We start from the raw sequence: 20,423 nt of genomic DNA on the forward strand, positions 1-20,423 counted from the left end.
TAATATTTTCAGAATTACCGGGATATAGCATAGAGCTGTGTTCGGTTTCATGTAATGTTGGGCGAGGAATGAGTCGAGATCCAAAATATGGGGGGCACCATAACGCTAAATTAAATATGGATCATGATAAATACTCATATCCCGATGGATGATCAAATATAATATTATTCTAGATCTTATCCCCTGCTAAGCCCGGAAGCTGTTTATGTTACTAACACAAGAGGAAGACTTGTTCTAGAGTCCGGAGGCAGTAAACACTGTTCGGATAAGCGGGTTTGTGTGATCTTAAAAGTAAAAAAGGTTAAATTCACCCCCCAGAGGGGTATAAGAATATATAACTAGGGAAAGATTTGTCTACAATTTAGCCTTTGACTGAGCCTCCCTGGATAGCAATTCGTACATCTCATTGGCAGCTTGGGTTAGACAGTAGTGGAATTCATTTACATCGTAGCCAGACTTCTTTGGTTTTGTAACGATGTTGATGTTCATCCAGTCATTGTTCAACATGTATGCCAAACCAAAACCATTTTCGTTGACTTGAGACCAGCCGTAGCCTTCAAAATATTCAGAAGACAACTGGCTGGTTGACACCAACCAGGTACATGAATACTGAAACAAGGGATCTTTAAATAACTCCGGAACTTCGTCGTCAGGTTTTAACATGTTCTTCATACCAAAGAAGTGACGGTCAATACCTTGGCCATCAGCGGCCATTGCCAAGTAATTGGAATGGAACCTTGCAGATTCACGTAAGGCAGAAATCTTTTCTGCTGGGGTAGCCTTTGGTGATTGCCAGGTTTTGACGAATTCAGCAGAGGCGCTGGACACAGAACGGCCAGTTTCTGTTCTACCCTTGAAATACTTCCTCGTGGAGCCTGCTTCATAAGTTGGGAGTTGTTTCCCCAAATACTTGTAAACAGCCAGTTGTATAATTTGTTGTATGTAAGCATCAGGAGAAAACCCAAAGCCTTTTATTGTTTTCTTCCCATATCTAATGTAGTTCCACACACGGAGGTCATGCTCACCAATAACTTCATGGAAAGCAGTGCGAGCGCTAGCGATAATCGACTGGATGAATGGAGTGAGAACAAATGGCAAGTGAACAGGAAGGTGTTCCTCCGAAGACAAACCGGATTTAATAGAATCGGCAAACTCGTTAGGGTCTAGGTTCAATAGTTCCTGACAAACATACTGGTTCAAAAACAAGTTGGGAGTACCATCCATCTTCGAATGCTCAGCAAGGAATCCGGAAACTCCGTTGCCACAAACAAAGAATTGAACGGCTTTGTCGTTGAATCTATTGACACCATCACCATGCCAGTTATTTCTAGCTTTGTCCTCCAATGAGATTGGTCTTTGCTCAGAATCCAATGCAAGCAAAAATGACGAGCGATGAATTGTTTCCAGGGATGAACGGGATAATGAATTGGTCATCAAGCTTGAGTACGCAGCGTGCCATTCGTCACGGGGCAACGTAGTCAACAGTCCAACACCAGCATTGGTATCCTCTCTTACAGAAGCAGACACCTTGTGCACAACATCATACAACTGTTTCCAAATTTGGGCAGGTGCCAGTGGCTTCCCAGTTTTGCTGTCATGAGTAAATACCTTGTAGTAATTACCCTTATAAGCAACCGTTACAAAATCATTCTCATAAATAGAATAGAAAACATTACTGTCACGGCCCTTACCAGGAATACGGGACGTATTGAACATCAGCTGGAAACTATTCATACAGAAAGGAGAACCCTTGATAACCTCAGGCGGTATAGCCTCATCCTTTAGCACCTCAATAAACTTCACAACAGTAGTAATTATTGCCGTAGCCTTCACCAAGTAATCCTCATCAATCGCCTTATGAGTAATAGGCAACGGCTTATGGCCAAAGAAATAGGAAACATACGGCACAATAGGATCATTGTACTCCAAATACGACTGATTATCCCAAAACTCACTCATCCAATTCCGTTTATCCTTGGAATGTTCCAAAAGTCGTGAGTGCAGCACGGGCCCCTGCTTCTTCAAAAACTCCGAGCACAAGTACCGCTGTCTCTCAACCTCCTCCTCAGTCTTGCACAATGGGGCTACACTATCCAAATACTTCTGAATCGTCGAACTTAGCTCAGGAACCGGTAATGATGGCAACGCCGCCTGTTTTGAAAACGTTTCACCCTTAAAACTTACTCTCTTGGACTGATAATAAGCATTCTGATGCTTAGCAACATAATGCTCACCATTTTTAGTTTCAAACTGGTACGACTTCAATGCAGATACCATCCTTCTAACTACCACCTGTGGATGTTTACTTTTAATCATCAGACGAATTCCCGGGTGAGTGTTTTCTTATTATTGTCAATCCCTATATTGTACAAGAACTTATCGCTCCTTTCGATCTAACTCTACTTTGCAACATTATATATACCTCTACGCAATAAGCACAATTAATACGCCATTTCACTATAAAAACAGTAAATAGAAAGTAGTAATAATATAGTCACACAAATTAACTGTTCTATCCACCCTCACCCTAAGTGGCACCAACGCATTAGACCCTATCTATGGGATGTGTGGTCATCAACACACATGACTCCGATTGCTACTAACCCAGTCTTGCTATAACCATGTTCATTAATGGCGATAATCACCTTCCGAACAGTTCATGGATTTTCGGAACCCAGTATGGGGAATTGGGTGAGGAAGGGAAAGAGCTGCAACGACGGAATTGAGGCACGGGGGGGGACCAAGCCGGAGGGCGCTGGTGGGTTACCCTGATGGGGAATAGCAGGCTCGAGGACAGACAGGTGATGATGATGAGTATAGACTATTTGTATGTAAACATTAGAAGAAATAGGATTTGCGTTCATGAAGTCGGGATTATGAATTGGATTGGATTGCTTTTTTGATCGCCGTGGGGTTGACACCAACTATCCTGGCAAGCTCTGTGCCCTTTTTGAATACGATGACCGTGGGCATGGAAGTTACCGAGTAGGTGGAGGCAATGGTGCTGAGGTGATCGACGTCGAGCTTGTAGAAATCGACGTTTGGATGTTGGGAGGCGTATTGTTCCAAAATTGGGGCGAGCATTTTGCAAGGACCACACCATGTTGCAAAGAAGTCCACGATGACGAGGCGGTTTGGGGAGATGGAGGAGGAGAATTGGGAGGCGGACCTGATGAGTTCGACGCAGCGAGGGGCTGTTGATGGTGTCAAGAAGCTTCGGCGAGCGAGGGGGATGGCTTTGCCGTCATGAAGACGGCGACCTTGGCCCTTGAAGTTGGTTGCACTGGTTGTAGACTTGGCGGCACCTCTGTGGGGTTGTGCCACCGGGGGGTGAGCTTTAGCACCCGAACCAAAGAGCCGCATTAAGAGGTGTCTGCCTTTAAAATGGTTATCCTTGAACGTTGGGTAGCCATAGTTGGGCTTGTTGGTCATGAAGCCGAAGAGCGGGCCAAAGGTCCAGGTATCCAAACAGCAGTAGATGTATGCCGAAGTGTACCCAAATAGCATCATAGACAACTCATGCGGAGAGTGGTCGAGAATATGGATCAGAAGGTTGATGAGGGGAAGGTACTTGCCCTGCACAGAGAAAATTATGTAGTTAACGGATGTGTTAGTGTTGGTAACCGACCATGTGTATAATAAAATAGCTTCAAACGCAGGAAATAGAGTTGCAATACGAAATTCAAAGAGCGCTACAGATAGCGAAGCCAATATCGTTGTAGTAGTCATGCAGAATAGTAAGAAGAACGAATAATTGACCGAATCTCCCACAAAATAGTCCAGTTCTAAATTACAGGAATTGGTGTATACCTGATAAAACAACATAAGTACCGTCTGCAACGAGTTATAGTGTACAACCATAAATAGGCCAAACATCCTCCAAAACTCATAAGAATGTGATCTAGAATCCCACCACGAAACAACAATGCTCAGAAGCGTTAATTGGGTGTATCTGCTTATACACCAAAGCAACAGAATAAAGAGTATGCATCTTGTTACTATAGGTATATCACTGAGGAATTGTACTATCACACTGTTACTCTGAACTGCTATCGCCATCTGTCTTGTCGGATCTGCTAGAACAAAACACTTGTTCTTGAACACTTACCGGGGGTACAAGACTACAATTCGTGTGTCTTAAATTAAATGTTATCAGTTTCCTACGTACGACTATCGAGATTACATTATACGAATTATCATTGTATGGTGTGTGGGTGCAGAATCCTTATTAATAACGTTCCAATCTCGAATTCTCCACCAGGGCTGTTTATGATAGTTCAGCATCTGGTGGTGAAGCTGGCGGTGTCTACTGCAAGGGCTGGTGCTTGCATCTGTGTATACGTATAATCGATCAACTGGTTGTTCTTGTTAAGGTTTATAGCCGCCTTTGTTATCAACATGAAAATTTTCTCGATGAGTATATAATAGATTTGAATTAGATCTTAATGACAATCTCAAGAAGAGCATTCCTAGTTGCACAGGGTGAGTCGAGCTGGAGGGAGGATTAAAGCATTCACTATGGTGAGGAATAACAGAGAGATTCTTTCTGGAGGGAAGAGGTACAAGCAGAATGCTGGTAAAAGGCATGGAGCAGAGGAGATTACTTTTGATAGGGATTCCCGGTTAGAATATCTTACTGGGTTCCACAAACGTAAGGTAGAGAGGCAGAAGAAGGCTAAGGAATCGATAAAAGAACAGGAACGTGTTAATAGGATCGAGGAAAGGAAGAAAATCAGGGATGAAAGAAAAAAGAGATGGAGGAACACTTAGAGAAACTGAAACAGTCGATGAGGGAAGTTGGGACGTTGGAGAGTGACGGCGAGGCAGAGTCATCAGTATCTTTGGAACATAAAAAAAAGCGTAAGAGAGGTGGTGGTATTGATGAGGGGGCGGAGGAGAAGGACGGGGAGGAGGATTCTTGGAATGGATTTTCTGACAGTGACTCTGAAGGGTCTGTGAAGCCTATTTTAAAAAAGCAGAAAGTTTATGAAGATGATACAACGGTTGAAATCGAGCCATTAGAGCCCAATAATAATTTTGAGTACTTAGCTCGGTTGAACAACGTAAAGCTTGAAAATTCTAAGAAGGTTCTGGATGAGAGTATAGATAGGGCTAAGAAATATGCAAAGTTTCTAGGTATGGAGGATAAGCCCGCAAAGAAAAAGAAGTTCAGGTACTTGACCAAGGCTGAAAGAAGGGCAAACCAGAGAAAAGCTAATTCTAACAAAAGAAGAAAATGAGGTTTTAACTCTATCGTGAAATATATTTGGCATTGTACAATTTTTATGAGTAAGTAGAAAAATAAAAGACAAATTCATAGAGCCTACCAACTTATGCATCAGGGGAGCGGTCACTTTTTGGTGCCAACGGATAAATATTCTGTTTCTACTTTAAAAAACGTCCAAATCCAGCGTCTGAAGACTTCTAGTGTGTGTAGCCATAGCAAATTCGTCTCCCAAGAGACAATAACTCTCTTTATCAGTAACTCCCACATCCACATAAACTTTACAACAAAATCGAATACGATTGCACCATAGTAATACCAATCATTAGAGTAAAGTCTCCGTTTTCTAAGGATTTCGTTTCTTTCAACACCCGTGGAACTGAAATCTAATAAACCCAATTTCCAATCCATCGTTATATCCCACCAAAAACTGTAGCAACTGTTGAACAACATAAACCAATATATAGTGCCACTAGGGAAGGTTTCAGGTGATATGCGGCTGAATAAACCACAAACAATAATTGGGAAATATGAGAAATATTTTAATGCATTAAAAAAGCTAGCTCTGCGGGTACTCCAAGGATTGTCTAATCGAGCATATTCTCTCAGACATTGGATAAATCTTATCAAATAGGGCAGCAGTCCTATAGCCAAATCAAAATTCATAAAGACTTCACTACTGGATTCCGTCAAAGTAAGCTTTTTATCAAACGGCAGCAACGTTAAATACCATAGATATAATCCAAAATCCATAAAAGGCTTGCTATACGAGGTCAATGTATCTGCAAGCAAGACATAATTAGTCCTTAATGGTTTACCCTCAATATCGCCCCAAAACAAAATCCCCTTGAGACATCGACGTAGCATTGCTGAACTTCTCAATAGAATAAATAAAATCACCAGAAATTGTAGTAACCCAGAAAAATTAATTGCCACTAGTAGCCATGTTGGCAAATCTTGTTGAACGTTGAAGGATTTTTGCAATATTAGGAAGACCAATAAATGCCATGGGAGAATTATCTTGGTAATTTTTACTACACACTTCCGTGTACCACTCAATATCCTTGAAGAGCTTGGTTGGGGCCGAATGTCGTAAGGATCATTTGCAATGATCACCCTGGGAATATCCATCTTCCAAGACAAAATGCAAAGCTCCCAGTACCAGAGCCATAGACCTAGAATAACCAAGAGAACAACATGCTGTGGAATTGGAAACAGGATGAAGACATAATCAGATAGTGATGCGGTCACTTCTCCAGCCTTCAACGCCGACATGCTCTCTACTGTAGTAAATGGTTTTTGCACTTGCTTCCTTAATTCATCTAACCGTAAGTTTGTAAAAAATACATGTAATGCGCTATGTGTATCTATATACACATTTATTTTAGTACTTTACGACCTACAAGCTCGGCAACATCCAAATAAACAACCACATCAAGTCAATCAAGAAAGCCACGTAACACCTACCTCTACCATTATATGCATAACCAAGACTACTAAAGATGCTTGTGAGTTCTTATGCTTTAATCAGTAACGTAATGTCATATTTATAATCTTGCTGAGAAGGAGCATCTTGCGATGCGCCAGACACAACTGTTCATGATTAGCATGGAATCTATGATATCCTTCATCCTATCAAAACAAAAACTCAAGAGCTTCACTAAATAAAATTTGCAAGTTTTCTTATGATATTTGGAATGTGACACGACATGTAAAAACCGCTCAACTCTAAGTCCCAGATTGTCCGCGGATCTAGCTACGAAAGATATAAAAATATCAGAATTTTCAGTGTTTGGCTATAATAGTCGAATCGTTCATATTAGAAATCCGCCTGGGGCGACAGTTTGTCATCATGTTTAAATATCTTTCTCTCACTTGATCGACGTGCGTACAATTTATCTTTGTGGTACCGATAAACTTTAATTGAGAAGCAAACAGAATTTTCGTCGTCACATCCCAGAGAACCACTGTTCCCTGAGTAGCAAGTCATCAGTTCCTGAAGACACGACCAGCATCAAACGGGCTGGGAGTGCTCCGGCTCAATAACTAGCATGCCGTACATAATACTTGCAAATAGGTATCATTCAAGACTTCAAAAGTTTTTCAATGCAGAAATTTTGTGGATTTATATTAATTTTTTGACGGACGATGCGTGGGTGTTCTGGAAGTAAAGAAAAGATTCTTCATTGAAGTAGGGCACAAGTGATCAATCTTCGACCTTTGATTGGGTTATCAACTGTTGAATGGTTGTCATTGATTTTACTTCAGGGATAATGACGGGTGGTCCTAAATTTTTATGTGATGGTATAGACGGCAGAGAAGTTGGCCGATTGGACTTAAGGTAGAGAGATGGCCTTAGCTTAAATCAGGGTAATTGTTACATAATTTACATATATAAACAGTGGACGTAACGAGCATCAGACTGAATGGTTGCCAATTGGTCGATAAACTACTATTCCAATAAGTTTCCTACGTGGGATGAAATGAATATTGGCGCAAGTGCTGGTGTATCTTGATTCAACAAATATTCTGTCCGGGTAATACTAGAGGTCGATTGGACATTTCGTATAAAGAGATATGAAAATTTTTTGAAATAACCTCTACCAAAGTTACTATTATTTATGATACTAGTAAAGTTGGTCTACGAAGCGGGTTCATCAGGGTTTTACTTGAAGTATCAAAGGGCCAAAAGGCGTCAGTTATCCGCTTGGAATATCCAGAATGATGTTATTAACATCTCTAAGGGCGGGGTTTGCGTCCACTGGGTTGGGTATCAAAACTCAGATGAGACTGTTATACAGAAGTAGTACCCTTTTGCAGCAGATACCCACGAATAATAATGACCCAACACTTCCAATGACTGGGATCAACGCTAGTATGCTGAGCATTGTACCAAATGATACTGATTTAGTGACCCTTGAGAAGCAAGATGAATTAATTAAAAGACGGCGCAAGTTGTCAAAAGAGGTGACTAAAATGAAGAAGCTTAAACCAGTTTCTCCCGGGTTGAGATGGTATCGTTCTCCAATTTACTCATATTTACACAAAGGCAGACCTATTCTTGCATTAACGATTGCGAAGAGAGGTAAGGGTGGTAGAAATAACTCTGGTAAAATTACGGTTAGGCATAGGGGAGGCGGCCATAAAAGGAGGCTTCGTTTGGTTGATTTCAAACGTTGGGATGCAGGCGCCCATACTGTCAAAAGGATTGAGTATGATCCGGGCCGAAGCGCACATATTGCATTAGTTAAAAGTCACCAAACTGGAAATTTAAGCTATATTTTAGCGTGTGATGGGCTGAGAGCTGGAGATACTGTTGAATCTTATAGAAGAGGTATTCCTTCTACTTTATTGCAAGAAATGGGTGGTAAGATCGATCCAGCCATTTTATCCGTGCATACTGCTCAGAGGGGTAACTGTCTACCTATATCTATGCTTCCAATTGGTGCAATTGTGCACAATGTTGGTATTACCCCGGTTGGTCCTGGTAAGTTTTGTCGTGCAGCTGGTACGTATGCTCGTATCTTGTCTAAAATTCCAGAGAAGAAGAAAGCAGTTATTCGTTTACAAAGTGGAGAACATCGTTATGTCTCAATAGATGCATGTGCCACATTAGGCGTTGTTTCCAATATTGATCATCAGAATTCCTCTCTTGGTAAAGCCGGTAGATCCAGATGGCTGGGTATCAGGCCGACTGTTAGAGGTGTTGCTATGAACAAATGCGACCATCCTCATGGTGGTGGTAGAGGTAAGTCTAAATCTAAAAAGTTATCTATGTCTCCATGGGGCCAATTGGCAAAGGGTTACAAGACTAGAAGAGGCAAAAACCAAAATAGAATGAAAGTAAAGGATAGACCAAGAGGCAAAGCTGGTAGGGCATCTAAGCGGTAGTGGTATCAACTCTAATATTATGAAAAAAGGGTATTGTAATAGTCTGTAGGCAATTTCGGATATTACCTTTGCACAACATGTATATAGTTTTCAAATGTACTTTTGATTTTTGATGTACTTCTTTAGAAACTAGAAACTTGAGAGCTTACTACTTTGATGGGGTCGATTCACCCAATTAAAGGATAGTTTCAAGAACTAGCTTGAAATGTTCTGCCCACATGGGTGACATTAGATATGTCCAGTGTACCCATAGTGTTGTGATTATAGCTTTTTTAGTGCTGCTGAAACTATTAAGGAGTACCATTGATTTTTTTAAGATACGATATTGTCCAACTACAGAGCTACAAATGTCATTTCTTTAGGTAAAGTACACGGTGACTAGAGTATTTTAATAGTTTATATCTTGGTTAAATGTTCTTCTAATATGTAAAAAAACTCAGAAGTATTGGGTAAAGTCACAATCAATCAAATATTTTTGAACATATACAATCAGACATATAATAATTCAGCAAAACCACCTAAAATATGACATCATCTTCCCTTTCCGTAACCAAATCTTGACCAGCCTGGGTGTGAGAAGTAGTCGAAGGTAATTCTTCATTAATAGGGCCCCCAGTACCACTAGCATCAATACCCGAATCAGTGTTTTCGACTTCCAACTTATTAGCAGCATTTAAAGCCTTCGCCTTTAATTCTGCGTCTAAAGCAGCGCTTTTCTTTTGCTTCTTTTCCTGAACCTTCTTCAACCGGTAAAATTCCTCTCTATCTAGTTCATCCAATTCAGAATTGATGTATGCGATGGTGTTTTCAGTCCTAGGAATAATTACATGTTCAATAGCATTCACCCGTCGATTTGTCACTTTAATAACTTCGTCTAAAATAACAAACGCAGTTTGTAAAGATGCTAAATGAACCAATGATTCGACAACCTTCGTATAAATGTTCTTAGCACGCTGGACTTGTTGGCCACCACGTCCCAAACCTGTCAACTTAAAATCGTTGATGACCGAATCAATAGAGGATTCAAACAACGGTAAATATACACCACTCACATTCTCAGTACGGGTTCCAACTTTAAATCTAGCATTGGCAACGCTTTCTTGAATTTGGTATGCAATATTTTCACCAGTAGCATATGTAACTTCCGCTAACGAAAACGAAGCTGTCTGCATCACCGTCCCCATTCTACGCTTAGATTCATCAATTCTTTTGGTAATCTCACGAAACCTCTTCGTTAATGCCTCTGACTTCCTTTTTAACAGAGAATGACCCTGATTCGCTCCTTTCAATTTTGATTTCATTAACCCCAGGGTCATACGTGTTGGGAAAACCTGCTCTCTATTTGCTGACATCTAGAAACCGTAATACGACTGAAATTACTACTTTCCAACTACCAATTCTTACAAATGGAGCCCTCTGATATGATATGGATGTCTTAAGGAACCTATTTGACTACAAGAATATGCAGTTTCTATAAGTAATTGCAGAAGTCAATCATTCCATACGCATCCGTTCGTCATGATTCTTGAAGCTTACAAAGATAGGCATCACTACAACTTCATTCAACATGATGGAACCTAAGTAGAGAGGGTACGGGCTATGGATAATTATACTACGGATGATGATATGGTATATGAGTATTCTATCCTTCAAGAACCGAAAAATGTAATTAACTGGTCGAGGTATATTGCTGCAAAGCGAAATAACCATGAAGCGATGTCTTGGGTTTACGAAAGATGCCTGAATGAAGTACCTGGTGAATGGGACATTTGGAGAGAATATTTAATAATAAGGATGGATTTTTTGAACCTAGCTAACCCTGTCATTTATGCTGATGAATACAGTAAGGTGAATGTTTTATTTACAAAATGCCTATCATATTGCTCGAAGATAACTGACGCATGGTGCATGTACTTGAAATTCATGCTTTTACAAGGCGACTTAAAACTAATCCGTAGTCTGGTAAATGAATCTTTGAGTGTTCTTCCGTTTGAAGATCATATGAAGATCTGGGAGCTAGTTATGGACTACATTAGAACTACCATGTCATTCGAAATGGACAGCGATGTTCTTGATGATAGCAACGATGATGACATCATGGATCTACTTCAACAAGGGTTGTTTCCTATTCGTATTGAACAGTTACCAAAACCAGATATTTGGTCCTCAGAGATGATATCTCGATATATTGAGATAGCTGATGATGTGTACTGTTTGCTACCATTATTGCAAAGGACTAAAGATTATCCACGGATTGTAGCCGTTTATGATCAAAAGGTCTTTGTTTCCGGAATTGAATTGAAGAAAGATGCTTCATACGAATTATATCATAGATATATGATTGCCTTAGATCTTACTTTGTCGACTGAAAAGTTACTCAATGTTATTTTAAAATGTAGTGAATTTTTCCCTAACCAGTCGGCACATTTGACAATTCTTCTCGCAAAGCATTATTTAAGAGTTGGACGATATAAAGAAGCGAATAAACTATTAACGGAGAAGCTGAATGAAACTACTAATACAATGGATTTTTCTCTAATATACGACTTTCTTTTACTCTTTGAAGAGACTTTTGCAGAATTACTAGTTTCACGTATCAAGGACAATCCCTCAGAAGAAGTAAAATGGAATGAAGACTTAACAATGCATGTGAATGTATTACAAAACCTTGTTACAAAACACCCTATTCTATTAAATGATTTAAAATTGAGGCAGGAACCTGATAACATAAAACATTGGCTGGCTCGTGTAGATCTGTATACCAAAGTTAGTGAAAAAGCAGCAGTATATGCAGATGCAGTTATAACTGTTAATACCAAGAACCAATCTGTTCCAGGTGAATTTGGCGAATTATGGTGTCGTTATGCGGAGTTGTATATTAAAAATAATGATTACGCTTCAGCAAAAAGAATATTTGACAAAGCACTTAATGTTCCTTACAAATATTTACTAGACTTAGAAGTTATTTGGATAAAATGGGCGGAGACAGAGCTTGATTTAAATGGTATAGATGGCTCCGTTAGTGTACTCAGAGAGGCATTGGTTGTCCCAGAAAATCATGATTTGTTGCGAGAGAACTACGAGCTCAATTCGAATTCTTCAGCTCAGAGTATTGTCTTTACTTCATTGAAACTATGGTCCTTTTTGTTAGATCTCTTAGAGTCCAAGTCTAATGACCAAAAGTCGCTTGAAGAAACTAAGGCTGTATATGAATTGGTTATTAAGTTGAAACTTGCCACTCCTTTAGTCTTCATTAACTACGCCCATTTTTTACAGGATCACGGAATGATTCAGGCATCCTTTTCAATATATGAACGTGCGATTGAACTATTTCCCCCGGAAACCTCATTTGAAATCTGGAACATATATCTTGCGGAAGCTATGAAACAGGAATTACCAAAGGAACATGTTCGAGATTTGTTTGAAAGTGCTTTAAAATTAGTGGATCATGGTTTGGATTGTAAGTCCTTTTTCATTTTATACAGTCAATTTGAAAAGGATAATCACATGTTAAAAAGGTCTGTGGATATTCTCCACCGAGGATGTAAGGTAACAAAGTCTTTGCAAAGTAAGTGCACTCTATGGGAAATATGTTTATTAAGTTGCCGTGACCTGTTGGGAGATAAAAATGCCAGACCTCTGTATGAAGAATGCATTGAACAACTTCCTGCCTCTAAGGTTGCCAGATTTGTATTAGATTTGCAAAAAAAGAAAAGCTTCAAGACTATGCAAGGACACGAAGCCTGCTCAATTTTGGAGCTAGACTGCAACACCCTAATAAGAACTTAAGTTTATGGGAATACTGGAATGATTTCGAATTACGTAATGGTAACAAACAAAGTTACAAGGACATGTTACGACTGAAAAGGGAATTGCATGAAACCTTCTCAGTTGACACAGAGGTAGTATCAAATCAACAAGGCAATATCCATTTCATTGCTTCAGACGTTTTGGGTGGCAATATTAACAGGGCAGAGCAACCTGTAAACGCCGACGAAATTGATTTACAAATTTAAGCCATTTGCATGCTCTCATAGAGTAGAAATAGTTGATAATATAAGGAATGTTTTCAATGCAGGCTGGATTACCCAAATGCATACCCTATAATGGGTAGCGGATGCTATCCACCAGTAAGTTATAAATACAAGATAAATGTTAATTGAAAAATTATTTCTTTTCGACCCAAGTAGTAGTACTCATTTGGGATAACCGGCTTAAAGCTCTTGCAAAGGCAAACCTTTCCTCGTCTAGCGCAAACATCTGTGCCTTTTTGGCTATTTCTTTTGAAAAACCGTGTTTCGAAACCAGATCATCATCTAGACCAACTTCTTGCTGCTTTTTGGGCGTTTCTTGCGATGCTTCCTTTAATTGATAGTCATTTAATATATGCTCTGGTTCCACAAAAAGAGATGTGAAATCTGCTGCTCCTGTAGTTGCCAGCTTCCCGCCGCTATCATAAACGGCGTCTAGAAAGGTAATAAATCTCCGAACTTCATCACGAACGAAAATAGACAAATAAGGAATGTCTGTCACAACGAACGCTTTAAAAGTAGCTGCTAATGACAAATAATCACCAGCAGCAAGTGGCTGTCCACAAAGTTCTTTAAATGAAAACTGTGCAACATGTCCTTTTATACATCTTGGGACTAAAAGTTCACGACCCCATATCTTTAACGGAAACTGGTGCAGCACTTTACGTGTAGTTTTCAAACTTGTGGAAGAATTTTGGTTCTCCTCTTGAATTTGGGCAAAATAATTAAACCATCCATCAACGTGTTTAGCTCGAGCAAGTTCGCATTTCTTGGAACGATACAATAGACCTTTTTTGGGGTAATAATAAACATCAGAAACTGGTCTTGAGACTTTGCGGTAATCTGTAGGAGAATCTAGGAATATGACTTCGGTGTGCGTCTTCAATAGCTGTATACATGGAATGAACGATTGTCTTTGAACACCATTTACATATAATTCATCTGGATTCCTGTTACTCGTGGTAAAAAGCACAACACCGTATTCGTTTGACAATAAAGTAGTGAGTAAACGCCGCAAAATCATGGCATCAGCCACATCTGTAACTTGAAACTCATCAAAACATAATACCCGAGATTTATTGGCAATTTCAGCAGCAAGAAGAGGGATTGGATCAATTTCTTTGCCCTTAGCCTCACCTAACGCATCCAGATTTTGTTCCTTTATAATATCGTGCGATCTTTTATGCACATGCTGCATAAATTGATGGAAATGAATCCTACTTTTGGACAAATGAGCCGGAATCGTGGCATAAAATAAGTCCATAAGCATAGTCTTTCCACACCCTACATCTCCATATAAATAGATCCCTTTCGCTACAGCCTCATTAGAGGAAGACTTCCGCCTCTTAAACAATCGCCCTATAACTGACGCTCTCCAGCCAACTTGGTCTAATGGACTTGGTCTCTTCACCGGTGCAGGATAATAATTCATTAGGTTCTCATGCAAATGAGCTAACGACTTGATAATTTTCCTTTGATGAGGATCATCTCTAAGTTTTCCTAACTTCACCAACCGATCATACTCCAATATAGGAGTAGCAGCAACTTGCGATTGAAAACGCAACTGTAATAAGATCACTGCAGACCTATTAAATGTTCCATTCCATTTTACCGAACTCACCCGCAGCTGGCGAAACATCCTTGCCAAACGACTATTAATCCGATATGGTTGGCTACCTGATGCTATTATGAAATAAATCTTGTTTTCTCTAGGATTCAATTAAGTTGCCTGTAGTCTGGTCCGGGCTCGGTCACGGGGCATTCGGAGATGCTCTTCTGCTGTTTGTCTGTGATAGAAAATAGTGTAATAAAAAGGCAATTCGAACCCTAGTATACAGCATTAGCAGGTGTCTACAACAAACCGGACGTTAAATGCATGTTTCACCTTGTCAAATAAGCTTTTTAACGTGTATTTATCAGGTACTTTGTTATTTTAAATAGATGATGGTTTTGTTAAAGTTCCGCTTAGCTTGCTAATATCTTTTTAGCTTGATTTTTTAAACATCCAACATACAATATTACTTATATTTAGTTTTGAAGAGTGATCTTAGCTAAGTGGTTAGCGACATTGAGGCAACTTTATAAAAACTCGTTATACGTTGAATAAGTTTAAGATCTTCTATAATTGCAGATTCAAAGATTGGAAGTCCTGATGGAGTCCCAGTTTCGTTTGTTGTCTATATTGGATGAAGAGAATGAACTTGTGGATATTACAGATTCATTGAAGCAACTTGCACTGCAGTTGAGGGCTGATGAGATCGTCAAACTACCTGATTTTGATCTGTTTGAAGGTACACATGCATTGGAGGTAAATAATGTTAAGTTGGACTCTACTTTGTTGGAGTTGACCCCTGCAGAATTGGAATTTGACAGTAAAAAGGCATATGGTGAGGATAGAGATGCACAAATAGTGTTTGTGACGAGTGTTGTTGATCGTTTATGTCGTTCTATTATGGATTGGCTTAATGATTATCAGAGTCTACCTACCACTGTGTTAAGTTGTAGGTATGTTGATTATTTGAGTGAGCGGTGCAAGAAAGTTCCAAAGGGTAAGCTTGAAGAGGCTCAATTGAACACGGGCTCTGAGCTTTATGATAAAGTTTTGAGCACATGTGTGTTCGCCACTTTTTCGTTAATACATTTCGTTGATTCATTGCTTCGAGCCGGTGTTATTTATGAGGAAGAGGACTTGAATTGCAATACGATGGGTCTTTATATGCTGGATGACGTCCCTGTTTCAGAGATTTCGGACAAGTTGTTAGAATGTCGCCAGTTAATTGAAGAGAAGTACCCAGAGGGCAAACGGCTTCTGCTGTTGGTGTGCTTATTTGAAAACCTGATTAAAATTCATCAGTATAGGCCATTAGTTAATCGTCCACCATCTGAAAACGTTGAGCCATTACAAAATTTGATAACTGTAGCTGAGGAATTGAACAAAGACAATTGGATACATGAACCACCTCCAGGATCTTTCTCTAGGGGCATTCAAAAGTTTCTGTCTAATCAGCATCCGCCAAAACAACTATATGAACCTACGGGTCAAGAATATTTAGCGTATGGTACTATGGCTAAAGATATTTTAAGCGTGTTAGAAGTTAGATTTGCCAGGTCTGTCGTTGAGATTAGACAATTTGCATGGTTCTTCAATAGATCAAGACAAAGACATGTTATTGCACGAGCACTATTCCCGTTGTATCTTATGAGGGATGACCAATCCATATTGGGCATTTATACTTTTTCAGATTTCACGCATCAAACTGTATTGAATTTTGCTCTATCTGGTACCCAAATGGAAAAACACATCCTTGAAGAAGGTGATGAGGAATTCAAAACGAACTTAAATGATTTTTATCAAGAAATATCCGCTGCTCTGTTTGAGTGGTATCAGAACATGGCTCAAAACACCTGTAGATATAGGCAGGGTTATAACCGTCAATTGTTACTGTGGGATTCACTTCAAGCGAAGCTCGAGCCATTTGAAACAAAATTGGAGTCCAAGGGAATCATCGATAGAATTAGTCAATTGGAAGATGTATCTTTAATGCCGCTCAACACTTGGGTTTATTTTATGAAGCTTATTTCAATGTTAGAGTTTACACTCAAAGGTTTCGAGTTAGAAGTTTACAAGTCTTGGGAATTTTTTACAATGTATTGGTATAGCTACTATCTGGCTTACCATCTTGGTTGTTGCCTACAACGTGTGCAGGCATTCCTAGAAGATAGAACCGCATCTATCCAATCTATGAATAAAAAACTAAAGAAATTGAAATCAGGACCTAAAAAGGATAAACTGCGAGCTCAATACCATGAATTAATGAACAACACCACCCCGCAGCTGCGTCAAAACCTGCAATTTGTAAATTATATGACCTCCGAGTGCACCCTGATCAAATCCCTGTGCCTGGCTCAGGTTCTTCAATTTGGTATCTTAGTGTCCTATGGTATTATAGATAGCAATAACCCAGCGGCAACAAAATTCTCAAAAAACGAGTTCCTCCATGAACTGAGATTCAAAACATTTTCCTCAATTGGTGTTCCAGAGTTACCAACCTATGAAACTTTCAAAGATTCTTTGAGCACATTTACTTTTACAGAACCTGGATTTGTTTCTAAATGTAGAACGTCACATCAGTTAATAAATAAAGAACTGGAAACTGCTAAAAGTGCATTAGAGAATATAATTAAATCATTAAAGTTCGCTGATAACACCGAAGGCCAAAATTCATTCACAGGAAACAGACTTGTTGAAGAATCCGCATTAGAGTGGTATTCAAAATTAGAAAAAAACATCTTTGCCTTGAAACTCAACGGGGCAGCCATACTATACAAGCTGGGTGATGTGCCGTCTGATGCCAGTCTCAAGAAATACAAAGCCCAAGCTACTTATGTTTCCGATGCTTGTAAATATTTCCCAATACTAAAGCTACAAAATATTTCCACTAAATGACATTATTTATATACACCTAATTAAGCATAACGCTCAGCTTTATTTACATTTATGAATACAGTTTATGAATGCTGACACTACTTCAAGTTCAAGATATTAGATGAATATTCTTTTGACTGCTCTGAACCCATACATATTTATTATGTCTGGGTGTTATTGCTGTAATTTCTTTGCTGTACAGCACCGTGAAACAGCGCACAAAATCGTACAAGAACAAAGCTTAAGCCATTTAAATGAAGTGACTTTAGAAGGCCTTCAAGACCTACACCAGACCTTCAATTAACCCATTGATCTTATACAACCTGTAGCTTTCTCTGGTGTGTGTTTTTTATCTCTTAGCCCCTCATGTAGCCCTCTTTCTTCCAGTAGTATAGCCTCGCGCAATCCTCATCTCTGCTGCCTTCGGGCGACGTCCGCCTAGCCTCTGTCCACACTCGCCTCGGCCTCTGCCTAGCGCTAGCCTGTCGAAACAGCCGGTCCGCCTAGCGAGCTGACCTTCAGGGGGAGCTGCTGGCCGCCGGACGTGCAGCATCGCAACAGAGTTCCCGGCCCACGCAGACAGTGACAGTTTTTGTCCAGAGCTGCAATTGTATCAAAATATAGTTTTCGTAAAGTTAGTTAAATATTCAGCAGTTTGTAGAGCTTAACTTGTGGTACCCATCAAAGAATAGCCATTAACGAAAGATGCCTCCAAAGTTTGATCCAAATGAAGTTAAGTTCTTGTACTTGAGAGCCGTTGGTGGTGAAGTTGGTGCTTCCGCTGCCTTAGCTCCAAAAATTGGTCCATTGGGTTTGTCCCCAAAGAAGGTTGGTGAAGATATCGCTAAGGCTACCAAGGACTTCAAAGGTATCAAGGTTACTGTCCAATTGAAAATTCAAAACAGACAAGCAACTGCTTCTGTTGTTCCATCTGCTTCTTCGTTGGTCATCACTGCTTTGAAGGAACCACCAAGAGACAGAAAGAAGGAAAAGAACGTTAAGCACACTGGTAACTTACAGTTGGAAGACATCATTGAAATTGCCAGACAAATGAAAGACAAGTCCTTCGGTAAGAACTTGGCTTCTGTTACTAAGGAAATCCTAGGTACTGCTCAATCTGTTGGTGCCCGTGTTAACTACAAAAACCCACACGACATCATCGAGAGTATCAACGCCGGTGAAATTGAAATTCCAGAAAATTAAAATCGCTTAACAAAACGTGCAAATTGTCATTTTCATATTTCTGTATTTTCTACTAGTCTAGGGTTATTAAAAATAAAATAACTAATGGATCGTTTTCGTGTTATAATAATTTCAAAGAATTTATTGATTGATCGCTATGGGACGGAGTTCATATTCTTTTGAACTCCCTCCCAGAGTATTATTGAACGTTTGTCTACACTCTGGAACTTGGTAAAAGATCAGGTTGGTGTGTTCTGGGGCAAGTCTGGCATACCTTTGGGCTGAGATCGATGTGGAACCTTGCTCCTTGTTACAACCAGGGATATCCTAGTACACGTCGATGGATAATTTATCCAAAGCTTTCAAGTTACCATACAATTTGCACCATTTTTCACCCGGCTGTGTTTGGTCTTTTTACTTACGTACCAAGATCCAATTTAATAGCAAACAAGATAAATCTTGTCTATTACTCACCAAGATATCCTCAAAAGTGGATATATTGGTCCATTTCACGGACACACATCTTGCAATTCCATAAACACATTTCGTTAATCTTGACCTAGTTGCCGGGGTGTATATTCTTGGTTCTCTCACTACTGCCGAATATCGTCTGTATTCTTTTCGAACACTGCAGCGCCGTAGCGCTGCAGTGTTCGAAAAATGAAAGGCAGGGGGCGAATTGCTGATACAGGGAAACATCATACATGTTTGCTGGACCTAGTAACTTCTATTTGACTCTACCGGCGATAAATTTCAAATTGATGTCAGACAATTCGGTGGATATAGTCTTTGAAAAGGCTATTGCAACCGTGCAGACGCTTTCTTCAGCTAAGGGGTATCATGCACTTCCAAGGCCCCCCGCGAGCACTCGAATTCAACTTTATGCCTTATTCAAACAATCGACTGAAGGTGATGTAGAGTCTGTAATACAAAAGCCATCAGGTAATTCAGATTCTCCTGAATTTGTAATTGCGCTAAAGAAATGGGAAACATGGAAGTCAAAGGAGGGCATGTCTAGCACAGAAGCTAAAAAAAGATATATCCAATTGTTGATAAATACTATGAAAACATACGCAATGGGGACATTGGCTGCCAGAGAAATGTTGTCAGAATTGGAGTTCTTATGGTGGCAAGCTTCGCACCCTAAAGAAGGGGCAAGTGACTACGGTAGTGAACCAGAAAGCGCTGTCTTATTGAGTAATAGTGACGCATTGGATCCCCAGGCTTTGAAAATAAAGGAACAGATCTATCAGACTCTCCTTCAAGAAAGGGATTCACATTTCGAGCGATTGTTAAGGAGTAAAGAAGTAGCTCCTAAGGACCCAGGTGACGTAAGGGATAATGATCCATTCCGGCGCATTAAAAAACGCTTATCGTGGTTAGTCTGGACACTTTTTAAGTACACTTATAAAGTGTTCAAGAGATTTATAGCCTATGCCATCTTAAGCGTGTTCCTGGTCGGCATATGTAAGCTAAAAGCTGGCCAAGAACCATTGGAACTACATTTTGCTGCTGGTATTGCAGCTCCTTTTTCCGATACCATTGATCGCAGCGTTTTCTCTCAAATCCGCAATTATATCTGGTACGCATTCCAGATTATCAACGACCAGTTGGGTAAGTACAAGTTACATAGTGTCTACTTTCGGATAGATTGAACTTACACATTTAA

General features: G+C 39.8%; 9 protein-coding genes and 2 further genes across 9 annotated transcripts; 6 read left to right on the forward strand and 5 right to left on the reverse strand.

Annotated features, from left to right (window-relative positions):
* Positions 1-354: 354 nt before the first annotated feature.
* On the reverse strand, positions 355-2,316 carry CAT2 (carnitine O-acetyltransferase CAT2; the record flags this gene model as incomplete). Its single annotated transcript, XM_003646981.1, has 1 exon — positions 355-2,316. One exon carries the CDS (start codon positions 2,314-2,316, stop codon positions 355-357), a length of 1,962 nt encoding a protein of 653 aa, XP_003647029.1.
* A 558-nt stretch (positions 2,317-2,874) lies between these two features.
* DFM1 (Dfm1p) lies at positions 2,875-4,059 on the reverse strand (the record flags this gene model as incomplete). Its single annotated transcript, XM_003646982.1, has 1 exon — positions 2,875-4,059. The coding sequence occupies one exon, from the start codon at positions 4,057-4,059 to the stop codon at positions 2,875-2,877; it is 1,185 nt and encodes a 394-aa protein (XP_003647030.1).
* A 459-nt stretch (positions 4,060-4,518) lies between these two features.
* On the forward strand, positions 4,519-5,240 carry Ecym_5465 (the record flags this gene model as incomplete).
* Positions 5,241-5,350: 110 nt separating this feature from the next.
* Positions 5,351-6,499, reverse strand: ERD1 (Erd1p; the record flags this gene model as incomplete). Its single annotated transcript, XM_003646983.1, has 1 exon — positions 5,351-6,499. One exon carries the CDS (start codon positions 6,497-6,499, stop codon positions 5,351-5,353), a length of 1,149 nt encoding a protein of 382 aa, XP_003647031.1.
* A 1,446-nt stretch (positions 6,500-7,945) lies between these two features.
* RML2 (mitochondrial 54S ribosomal protein uL2m) lies at positions 7,946-9,115 on the forward strand (the record flags this gene model as incomplete). Its single annotated transcript, XM_003646984.1, has 1 exon — positions 7,946-9,115. One exon carries the CDS (start codon positions 7,946-7,948, stop codon positions 9,113-9,115), a length of 1,170 nt encoding a protein of 389 aa, XP_003647032.1.
* A 518-nt stretch (positions 9,116-9,633) lies between these two features.
* VMA8 (H(+)-transporting V1 sector ATPase subunit D) lies at positions 9,634-10,467 on the reverse strand (the record flags this gene model as incomplete). Its single annotated transcript, XM_003646985.1, has 1 exon — positions 9,634-10,467. The coding sequence occupies one exon, from the start codon at positions 10,465-10,467 to the stop codon at positions 9,634-9,636; it is 834 nt and encodes a 277-aa protein (XP_003647033.1).
* A 247-nt stretch (positions 10,468-10,714) lies between these two features.
* Positions 10,715-13,131, forward strand: Ecym_5469 (the record flags this gene model as incomplete).
* A 151-nt stretch (positions 13,132-13,282) lies between these two features.
* Positions 13,283-14,785, reverse strand: AFG1 (Afg1p; the record flags this gene model as incomplete). The annotated part of the gene is made up of 1 exon (XM_003646986.1): positions 13,283-14,785. One exon carries the CDS (start codon positions 14,783-14,785, stop codon positions 13,283-13,285), a length of 1,503 nt encoding a protein of 500 aa, XP_003647034.1.
* Positions 14,786-15,298: 513 nt separating this feature from the next.
* On the forward strand, positions 15,299-17,593 carry MAK10 (Mak10p; the record flags this gene model as incomplete). Its single annotated transcript, XM_003646987.1, has 1 exon — positions 15,299-17,593. The coding sequence occupies one exon, from the start codon at positions 15,299-15,301 to the stop codon at positions 17,591-17,593; it is 2,295 nt and encodes a 764-aa protein (XP_003647035.1).
* Positions 17,594-18,277: 684 nt separating this feature from the next.
* On the forward strand, positions 18,278-18,775 carry RPL12A (60S ribosomal protein uL11; the record flags this gene model as incomplete). The annotated part of the gene is made up of 1 exon (XM_003646988.1): positions 18,278-18,775. The coding sequence occupies one exon, from the start codon at positions 18,278-18,280 to the stop codon at positions 18,773-18,775; it is 498 nt and encodes a 165-aa protein (XP_003647036.1).
* Positions 18,776-19,458: 683 nt separating this feature from the next.
* Positions 19,459-20,409, forward strand: Ecym_5473 (acyl-CoA-binding domain-containing protein; the record flags this gene model as incomplete). The annotated part of the gene is made up of 1 exon (XM_003646989.1): positions 19,459-20,409. The coding sequence occupies one exon, from the start codon at positions 19,459-19,461 to the stop codon at positions 20,407-20,409; it is 951 nt and encodes a 316-aa protein (XP_003647037.1).
* Positions 20,410-20,423: the final 14 nt, after the last annotated feature.

This window comes from Eremothecium cymbalariae, chromosome 5, assembly GCF_000235365.1.
Source record: "Eremothecium cymbalariae DBVPG#7215 chromosome 5, complete sequence".
Classification (NCBI taxonomy): Eukaryota; Fungi; Ascomycota; class Saccharomycetes; order Saccharomycetales; family Saccharomycetaceae; genus Eremothecium; species Eremothecium cymbalariae.